Source organism: Plasmodium coatneyi, chromosome 10 (genome assembly GCF_001680005.1).
Source record: "Plasmodium coatneyi strain Hackeri chromosome 10, complete sequence".
Classification (NCBI taxonomy): Eukaryota; Apicomplexa; class Aconoidasida; order Haemosporida; family Plasmodiidae; genus Plasmodium; species Plasmodium coatneyi.
The window spans coordinates 1,550,823-1,561,391 of record NC_033565.1 but is presented as its reverse complement, the minus strand read 5'-3'; the positions used below and the strand labels follow the sequence as shown (position 1 = coordinate 1,561,391).

At 38.8% G+C, this 10,569-nt stretch overlaps 3 protein-coding genes across 3 annotated transcripts; 2 read left to right on the top strand and 1 right to left on the bottom strand.

Moving 5' to 3' along the window:
* Positions 1 to 442: 442 nt before the first annotated feature.
* PCOAH_00031430 (Uncharacterized protein) lies at positions 443 to 1,459 on the top strand (the record flags this gene model as incomplete). Its single annotated transcript, XM_020059943.1, has 1 exon — positions 443 to 1,459. The coding sequence occupies one exon, from the start codon at positions 443 to 445 to the stop codon at positions 1,457 to 1,459; it is 1,017 nt and encodes a 338-aa protein (XP_019915382.1).
* Positions 1,460 to 3,064: 1,605 nt separating this feature from the next.
* PCOAH_00031420 (Uncharacterized protein) lies at positions 3,065 to 3,796 on the top strand (the record flags this gene model as incomplete). The annotated part of the gene is made up of 1 exon (XM_020059942.1): positions 3,065 to 3,796. One exon carries the CDS (start codon positions 3,065 to 3,067, stop codon positions 3,794 to 3,796), a length of 732 nt encoding a protein of 243 aa, XP_019915290.1.
* Positions 3,797 to 8,479: 4,683 nt separating this feature from the next.
* On the bottom strand, positions 8,480 to 10,197 carry PCOAH_00031410 (Arg-rich splicing factor; the record flags this gene model as incomplete). Its single annotated transcript, XM_020059941.1, has 2 exons — positions 8,480 to 8,917; positions 9,222 to 10,197. 2 exons carry the CDS (start codon positions 10,195 to 10,197, stop codon positions 8,835 to 8,837), a joined length of 1,059 nt encoding a protein of 352 aa, XP_019915194.1.
* Between the last annotated feature and the right edge of the window lie 372 nt (positions 10,198 to 10,569).

Below are 10,569 nucleotides of genomic sequence, written 5' to 3'. Positions count from 1 at the left end.
TTTAACTACATTTTTCATCTACATTTTTCATCTACATTTTTCACGTTGCACTTTCCAATGTGCCACTCAAAAGGACGATTTAAAAGTCGCAGTTAAGGATTAACTTTTTCTGATGTGTACATTTTATAGTAACAACTGGCACCTTTCCATTTTTGCTGTTTCCGCTCTCAGCGCAGTTATTTTTTACCAATTCAATTTGTTCTATTATATAGACACATAGGAAAGATAAACGAAACAGAAAGGGAAAGATAATTTCCTCTTGAAGCAAAAATACGTCTTGTGAAATAGCACCCCAAGTGCTCACCTCTTGCTTTGTTTCATCCATATCGAAAGAGGTCACTTTCCTTTTTTTTTTTTAAAAAAAAATTATACACATATAGACATATACATAATGAAGCGCATTTGGAGTTTTTCTCTTTTTATATTTTTCCTTAATTTTTATATGCTCCAGCATAGCGTGGTAAAGAATGAAATAAGCAATGGCAGGACACCTAACCTTAGGATCGAGCATCCATCTCATGGCAAAAATAATGCTGATATGAACAACGGCGGTGGTGGCAACAACTCAGAGAATAACCCAAATGAGCAAAATGGGAATAATGAAAAAACAGGAAAAACGAAGGAGGAAGAAGCGGATCTACTCATGGAAGCACAAAACGAAAACGAAAAAAAGCAGATAGAAGAAATAGTTGAAAAAGCAGAGTTATTCGCTGAAGAGGCAAAAATGTTAGAGGACTTGGCATCCAAAGCGTCTCAAACGGTAATCAAATTTTTGGGCAACATTTCAGAGGGGCAAATAGCGTCAGAGTCTAAAGTGGATGCCATTCTGACAGCGAGAGACGCAGAAAGAGGGAAGGACGATGCTATGAAGGCTGCCAAGAGAGCTGAAGCGGCCAAAACTGTAACAGAGGCAAACCAAGCAATGGCTCAAGCGGAAAATGCGAAGAAATTAACAGAATTTGCGGCCAAACTGGCAAAAGAAAGCGCAATAGAAGCACTGAATGATGCCGGAAAGAATTCCGAAGCATCCGAGTTGGCCAAAATGAAAATCCCAATTCCAGTAAATTTGAAGCCGAAAAAGGAGGATTTGAAAAAGCGAGACAAGAACAAACAGTCACCAGCGGTAGCAGCAAAACTTGAAGTAACGCCTGCCGCAAAAGTAGCGACTCCAGCGGGGAATGCTACAAAGGTAAACGGAGCTCCGGCCACCCCCCAACCCACATCAGGAGGCAAAGTGGCGAAAGAAGCAATCGAGGAATCCGCGGGAAGCAAGTCAAATTCGCACTACGAAGAAAAAAGCTTAAAGGAAGGAACCGCAGAGGCAGAAAAGGGCCAAGAACAAGGACAGCAGGCTGAGTTCGAAAGTCTTCAACAGAAACAAACGAATGTATTTTATAATGTGGTGCAATTTTTTATAAGTAAAATTAAAGCGTTTGTCAATTTTTTTAAATTCTGGTAAAGTTAACCTGACGCGTTGGTGAAAGGAAAAGGCTGAACGTACAATGCTGAGGTGCCGTACCCGCAAAAATGATGAAATAATGAGGGAAGAAAAAAAAAAAAAAAGCATCCTTTTTGTGCCATTCTGTACTTGTTTCTACGCCCATTACAGGATAAAAAAGGAAAAAAAATGTTAAACATAACACGCACTGATTTTTATTTGCCCATAAATGTAACATGTCATGTGTAGACCTATCAAAATGCCATGATGAAAATCCCCCCCCCTGCAATGTGCATGATTGCATTTTCCGTTTTACTCTGCTTAGTAGAGTCAACAACTAATGAGACAACTACGTCTCCTTAAAATATAGTTATGTGTATTTCCACCCCCTCTCTAAATGGAATAAATTAATCTCAAAATGGGGTAACATCACATGTATGTTCACCTCATGGGATAGATAGCCTCCAGCTAGTCAACCCCAATACCATGTCATTCTCTCTTATGCTATTTCCAATCACCAATGGTGAGTTATATTAAGCGCACAATGATGATCACTGAGAAATATCACATTGGAGAAGCGCACAGGGAGAAACTTTTGTTTGTACAAAATTGTTTTCGAGAAAAAAACTCTGTTAAGGAAATTCTTTCCCACACTCGGCACTTGAGCATAGTGGATTCATACTCCCTTTTTGATACCTATAACCTGACACAAATTTAATCAACTGGGAAAATTTTTTCATGCTCATAATTTAAAAAAGAGAAATAGAAATAAAGAATGCCACGATTTTGTCTGCACATAATGACACACGGAGGTGCGTCCCCTTTTAGTATTTAAAAAAAAAAAAATTTCTTCCTCAAAAGGTGCTAATAGAATAAAGCACATTTACTGGGTAGACACTGATTTGTGGCCCACCTATGAACTACTCCAGAAATTACTCCTAGTTGAGACATTCTAGGTGTATGTATTATTCTGTTTTATTCTATTTTTTATTTTATTTTCCGCTTACCTTGGGCCGTTAAATAAAAGTGCATTTCACATGGATCATTGAAAGGTCCTTCAGATAAATATATTTATCACACAATAAAGCCGATGAGCCTCCTTCCGCAAGAAGCGCGAAGCTTTTTTTTTTTTGCTCTCCGACAACCAGACAAGTTCTTAGTTGAGTCTTCCTGAGGGTGAAAATGGAACGAACAACTGCAGGCAATGAGTGGGAACAAAAAGGAACACATACATAAATGTGTACGTAATATACATCCGTATATAACACGTGTGCATGCGCAGGGACTGAAACATACATTTAAGTGGCATTAACAAAATTAATATCATCTATTGATCCTTAACGCACTGAGAATTTTTTTTTTTTTTTCTCAACCTTGTGTCATACTCTGTTTATTTCACTTAGCTGACTTAAATATATGTATGCTTTCCCCTTGGTGTGTGATCCTAAAATCTGGCAAACTTAAACTTTTACTTATCCGATAATATTAAGCGTCCCCTTCTGGGAAAAGAAGAAAAAAATTGAATCCAAGGAATGGCTTTCCCATAGTCGGATCCCCTTAGATTTTCCACTTTTTTAAATTGGTTTAAAATAGTTAGGTTCCACCATTTTAACGCACTGTTTTAGAATGAGGCAATTCCTCAGGATCACCATTTTCATTTCTCTTTTAAATTTATACATGCAGAAAAATGGGGCTGTATGGGGTAAAATTCTAAATGTGAATAAAAACAAAGCGAGGAATGGAATACCAGAGGAAGGAGCTCCCTCTGAAAGTGAACATCCAACAAGCGCGCAAAAACAGAAAGACGAGGACAGCAATAAAGAAGTAATGAAACAAACAACGGAGGATATTACAAAATTTACGGATGAAGCGAAGGAAGAAAAAAATAAAACAGCGCACGAATCTTTGAAGATAACCAATCAGCACGTCCTGGAGCCTGTGGAAATATCATCACAGGATGCTGATAAGGTAAATGGTAAGAATGAGGAAGTAGAAGAGGAGGTGCAGACGATGGAAGTGGAAGATGATGTTGATGAAGAAGAGGAGCAGGAGGAAGACGACGATGGAGACGATGATGACGACTATGATGATGGGGAGGAGGAGGGGCAGCAGCTGCAAGGTGAAGCGCAGGAGGGAGAAGAAGTCGAAAAAGCAGCCCAGGAAGGAAAAGACGCATCCCCCAATGGCACGCAAGCTCATCCGGGAGATTGCCAATGTCGCCCCGATATAGAAGAATATTTTAATTCAACGGAAGGGCCCCTGAAGGATCTGATCAAGATAATCAAAGGAGACAAAGAACTTGAAAATAGAATGAATGACATTATCAAAATCATGGTTCTCTTCTTTTTACAATTATAAAGTTGGAAAAAAAATTGCAAAAGAGTTTTTACTGTATATTGGAAATTTACTTGTAAAGTAAAAACCTTCTGAACATTTTACGCTGAAAAAAGATCCCCATCTAGGATATGTGTACAATCCAACGTTTGTTCACGTTGAAGCGGTCAGAATTGTACAAATGGAAATTTTTGAAAGTGAAACAGTTCAAGTTTGCGTGTTTGGAAATGACTCCTTTTTTAATGACCATCATTTTTGGGGGGGCTGCATAATTGGTAAGCCACCAAAAGGAGAAAAAATGTAAAAGGAATCGTGGCAAAATGTCCAAAATGGCCAACATCCGACAAAAAATGTACATGGGTTGTTGTTGCACAACCTATAAAAGTACATATACTTTACATCAAAAATGTCCAAAATGACAAACTGTATAATTTCGCTACGTTTTGAGAAAATTGTACATATATGTGTCGGGAACAAGTACACCTATTTTGGGAAGTTTGCCAGGTGCCCAAACTTGGCTCTACAAGCCTTTATCAAAATAGTCCCATTTCACGGCCATACACATTTTATACAATTATTGTACAATTCCTCGCCTGCACTTTCCCCTTTTTTGAGCAGTGTCCAAGGTACTCTTTTTTCCATTTGCCCCTTTATATAATCCGCAGCGAAACCTTTATTCCTTAATTCATCTGCACTACCAAAGAATGTACAATATTTTTCTCGCGGACACGAAAATGGGAACAAACCATCAGTGCGTTCCGAGTGTGCTTACATATACTTACCTCATGTTATTAAATACCTTTTATATCTGCGCGCTCTGCTTAGGCTCACTGTACAACAAAAAAGCGAACTGAAAATGCGTAATAAAAAAAGGGGAGTATGAATACAAAAGTAGGTATCATATACTCTGCGAAGTGTTGTACGTATTCATTTTATCAAATAAATGAAAAAGAAGTGAGCCCCTTCCTTTTCTTTTTTGACAATTTTCTGTGACAAATTTATATTAGGACATTTTTTCTTTTTTTGGCTAACTTTTTTTCGACTAATATTATACCTAAATTATAGTAAAATAAAGCGGAAGACGCAACGTTTTATCTCCTTTATGCAGAAACTGTTATTCCCATTTTGTGAGAACTGTGCATCTAACAGATGTGTATAACCATAAAAGGAGGCAGGGCGAAACATCTCCAAGAGAACCTTCGCGAACCCGCGCACAATTTGGAACACCTTTTCAAAAATACATAATTAGAACTTAGAAAGGAAAATAAATTATAAAAACAGAAAAAATTATGGACATAAAAATTTGTAACAAAATAAATGAGCATTTTAAATCCTAAGTAAAAGAAATTTACCAAACAGATCAAAATAAAGTAGGAAAAATTTTTTTTTCACTTATATTGATTACACATTAACATGTGAACACTTTCATACAATACAAAATCAAAACCAAAAAAAAATTCATATATTTACTACACCCCAAAATCCGGAACCCTGAACTTGGAACCTCTTCCTTAGGAACATCAACCTCAGGAAGACTTCCCTAAGCAACAGAGTCTTCCTCCCTAAACCCGCAATCTAAACTTGGAACCTGTTCCTTAGGAACACCTTCCTTAGGAAGAAAGTCATTCTCCCTAAACCCGGAAACTGAACGTGAAACACTCTCCTTAGGAACATCTTCCTTAGGAACAAATCCTTCCACCCTAAAACCGAAACCTGAACTTTCAACCTCTATCTCGGGATCCTGAAATCTGTCCCACTTTACCTTAACCCGAGACCCACTTTATCCTTAACCCGAGACCCACTTTATCCTTAACCCAAGACCCACTTTAACCTTAACCCGAGACCCACTTTATCCTTAACCCGAGACCCACTTTATCCTTAACCCGAGACCCACTTTATCCTTAACCCGAGACCCATTTTATCCTTAACCCGAGACCCACTTTCCCATAACCGCGGTCCCACCATACCATTAACCCGGTTTCCATATATCCTCAAACCCTCTCCAACACCCTGAATCATCATTCTAACACACCTAACCTTTCATTTTACCAACGCTTAACCTTTCATTCTTACAACCATCCTTCCGAGACCACTAACAACACCTAATTGCACCATCCCACTCAATTCCCTTCCCTCCTTCAATTTTTCTTTTCTTCTTTTTTTTTTTTCTTTTTTATTTTATTTCACCTTCCTTTTTTGTTTTGTACGCTTTTATTTTTAGTCTTTAGGTTTTAGGGTATCAGGTTCAGGGTTCAAGCTGTTGGGCTTACGATTTAGGGTTAAGGGTTCAGGGTTTAGGGTTGAGGATTTAGGATATAGTGTTTAGAGTGAAGGTTTTGTAATTTATCCTTTATGTTATAGGGTTTAGGTTTTAGGGTTCAGGGTTCACTTTTTAGATGTTGGACAGGGTTAATGATTTAGGGTTTTGATTGTCCGGAGTTCAATTTTGGGGATTTAGGCTTTAATCCTTAGGGCATAGTAATTAGAGTTAAGAGATTAGGGTTTAGAGTTGGGTGTTCATGTTTTAGGGTTCAGGGTTTCAGTGTTGAGGTTTGAGGTTTGAGGATTTAGAGTTTCAGGATTTGTGCTTTAAGTTTCAGGGTGAAGGGAATGTGAAATCGGGGTTAAGGTAATGTGGGTCTCGGGTTAAGGATAAAGTGGGTCTCGGGTTAAGGATAAAGTGGGTCTCGGGTTAAGGATAAAGTGGGTCTCGGGTTAAGGATAAAGTGGGTTCTGCGTTAAGGTAAAGTGGGTTCCCGGTTAAGGTAAGGTGGAAAATAGGTGTGATGTGTGGAGAATAAGTGAAAAATTGGAAAATAGAAGTTCGAATTTAGATTTTATGAACAGCAATATGGAATGGTGTTTAATCATCTAAGAGAGGGTAAAAAAGTTTTTAGGGATACAAGGATGAGAGGTTGGCGGGGTGTTATCTGTGTAAGAATGAAGGGTTATAGTGTTAGAATAAATGGGTTAGGGGTTATTGAATGAAAGGATTAAGGGTGGTATAAGGAAGGTTGTTAGGGGTGGTAGAATGAAGTGTGTTGGGTACTACAGTGAAGGTTTTAAGGGTATTAGAATGAAGGGTTAGGGGTATTAGAATGATGGTGTAAGGGGTGTTAGAATGATGGTGTAAGGGGTGTTAGAATGAAGGCTGTTAGTGGTGTAAGAATATGGGTTTGGGGGTTGTGTCCTAAGGTTTTCTATGTTATGCGAACAACAATACGTCGTGGTGTTCACCTAGCCGCGGTGATTAATTAGGTTTTAGGTGGAATGAGGAGAGGGTGTGATGAAGGAAGAATAAGATAAAAGTAGAGCAGAAAAGAAGGAAGGAAGAGTGAAAAAGGAAGAAAAACAACAAAAAAAAAAAAGAAGGAAAAGAAAAAGTAAAAAATGTATCCTTTCTTTAGTTTTATTTGCTCAGATAAAGGAGGCAACCGTCACAATCAGCCAACTCCGACCATTTCATGGGACCGCAAAGTACACATTTTCTTGTCCTTGTTCCCGAAGTGGAAGCATATCCTCTACGGATAAGCCAATGTATTATGGCATACCCTTGGCATTTCCTCGGGTTCAACTCTCCAGAAGATCTCCCTATTTACGAATTAGGAAAAAAAAAAAAAACAGTCCGCGGAAAAAAACAGACGCAGGGTTATATTCACAGTTAAGCGGGGAAGCACGCCACCGCGCAGGCTGCATGCGCAAGTTTATACATCTCCGTAGGGGGATTCTGTCCAGGAAAAAAAAATTACCCACACTTTTTGGGAAAACAAAATGGAAAGGAAAAAAAGCGTCAAGTGGTGAATGTGCACACACCACCCCCCCTATGCTCAGTTAATTTGAAATGTGACAAAAAAAAAAAAATAAATAAATAAATAAAAAACTTGAAATGAAGTAAACCACACCGAAAAGTACACATGTTACTTCATGAAACTGGTAAAGAAAATCACCACTTCCTCATAACAGCGCAGCTCTTAAAAACTTGAAATGCTCGGGTAGCAGAAGTTTCACCATAGCAACGAAGCAACAAGTCTTCAAGGACGAATAGTACATCGCGTGGACAAACATATTCACTCATCATGACCCTTGTTCAAATGTGCCCTCTTCCTTGCCATGTAGTCACTATCTGCCGTGTGTCTAACCTTTTCACGATTTTGCAAAACATCCATTCCACCTTCTATCACGTTTTCTTTCTCTTTTCACGTCACCGTGGGGTCACGAAAAAGGATGTAAAAAAAAAGAAAAAAGAACAGGAAAAAATTTTTAAAACAATTCGTGGATACAGAAAAAAAAAAGGAAAAACATCTTGTAACACCATCCCATGCTCTTTTTTGTTCAATTTTTTTTTTTTTAATGCCTAGATTTTTCTTCTCTAACCCAAATCAAATTACGCCTTGTTCGGAATGTTAATATACATGTCTTTACAATGCGAGAGGAAGCAAGAGAGAAGGGCGTCGCAGTTGCTCGTGGGCTTGTGTTCGTGCTTGCGTGTGTATTTGTAAGTACTACGTATGTTTTATAGAGTATGATATATTGCGTTCAGTTAGGTTGCCTGTGCGTGTTCCACAAGGTGCTTGTCCTTTTCTTTTTTTTTCTCGTGATTTAATTTATTTTCCTTTGCATTCGTTTGGTATTTTAAAAATGCATTTTAATCCTTTTCTTTTTTTTTTTTTTTTTTTTGAAATATTTATAATTAAAAACTAACAACATTATACTAAATAAATCGTTTGGGGGGGCACAATAATGGAGAAATGGAGAAGGAAAAGAAAAAAAAAAACGTGATAGGAAAATGAGAAATGTTACTGACTAAATTTTTTTATTAATTATATATGAAGAATGCAAAAGAAAAAATAATTAAAAAAAAAAGGGGAAAGAAAAACGCGAGTGCTTAGGTGTAGCTGGCAAAACGTGGTTAACAAAGCGTCATTGGCCAAACGTAGCTGGCGAACTGTGGCGGGCAAAGCGCGACGGCCGAGGCGTAAACACCGAAACGCAACTTGCAAAGGACAGCAACACCCGTGAATGAAGACTTGAGATTCTCATTTTCCTAACGGGAGTTACGAATTCACTTTTGCATATATGCTTGAAAATTGAAATTATGCTTTTGGAAAACGCCTTGCTTAACAAAATGTGAACCTCTTAGATGTTCTATAAAAGGGGGGAAGCAATTCAGAAGGAGACGTTTAAAGGGAAGGGGATCACTAAAAGTTACATGGAAACCGCTTTGAAGCATCCTTTCATGCACACATATACATGAACATTTTCACAACACAGGGTGTAAAGCCCCACGTAAAACAGGTAATACGCACACACTGAGCCCCCTTCACAGGTAACTAACAGTGTCTTCCCCCATGAAGGGCACTTCGCCGGGTATAAACTTACCGGTTCATCCATTAGCTCGCTCGCCCTTTTATAACCCAGCACACCCAAGAAGGTGGGAAAACGGCCTAACTTGACTCCTCATCCTGGCTATTCACAGATTCTCCCCTGTTGCTATGTTCATCAGCTCTCTCTTCGCTTTCGCGCCAATCCTTAGAATTATCCTTATCATTGGCACTGTCATTTTTTTTTCTGCCCTCCTCCTTATCCGTATTAAAAGATATAGATTTAGAAGCACGCTGCTTTTTTGAATGTTTACTAGAATTTCTAGTTTCATCACTATATTCATCATTACTATCATATTTGGATTTATAATTATCCTTTCTGTCATGTCTACTTTTACGTTCATACTTATCGTCTCCAGCACCTCCTCCTCTGCTTACTCTTCTACTGCTACTTCGGTAGTATTTATCATACTTTCTTTTTTCTTTATATCTTGGGCTGTCATTTCTATAATCCCTGGATCGTCTACTCCTACTACGACTTCTGTCGTAATCTTTATTTCTATATTCTTTGTAACTACTTTTAGGGTAATAGCTTTTTTTATCCCTATAACTTTCCATCCTTCTGTCGTAGCTATTTCTAGACCTAAACCTTTCCCTCGATCTATCATCTCTCCTTCTTATTTTATCTCTAGAATAGGATCTGTATCTAGAATTCGATTTAGAAATGTATCTTTTTCTGCTTCTATAATCTGAATATTTTCTATAGGGATATTGTCCTTGTGGGACTCCTCCTCCCTTTTCTTTATATCTCATAACTCTTGGATCTGATCTTCCCTTCTGGGCTACAAAAACTTCTACTCTATTTCCATCTATCTCCGCCCCGTTCATTTCTTTCAGTGCTACCTCAGCATCTTTGGGGTCGTAAAATTCAACAAATCCGAAGCCTCTCGGTTCCTTCGTGTAGTAGTCTATCGGTAAGTACACATCTTTGATGGCTCCAAATCTTTTAAATTTTTCTCGTACCATCGATGGCGATGTGTCATACTTCAGCTTCCTGATCAACAGGGACATGGGCTGGTTCCTCTGGTTCATGTAGGGCCCCATCTTCTATGCGCTAGTATACGTTCTGTGTGTTTGTTCGTGCGGCGTATGCCGCGTGGTATGCTTCGTGCTTTTCACTCTACGGGGTGTGCTACTTCTGGCCTATTCTGACCAACCTTAGCCCACTTTTCTCAGTTGCGTCGACACACTTCTTCGCTACGCTTGCCCACTGACAACCTTTTACCTTCCCTGGAAAACACTTTCCAACTTGAGTGCAATCCTCTGGCAAAGTCTGCGCGACCGTTACAACGTCTCGACGTGGCAGTCGAGTTAAATACGTACTACGGGGATGCGCGATGGTGCCCTCGGCGACCTGTGCTTCTCTGCTACGCAGACATGTATCCTTACGTGCTATATATATATGTGTGCATATAT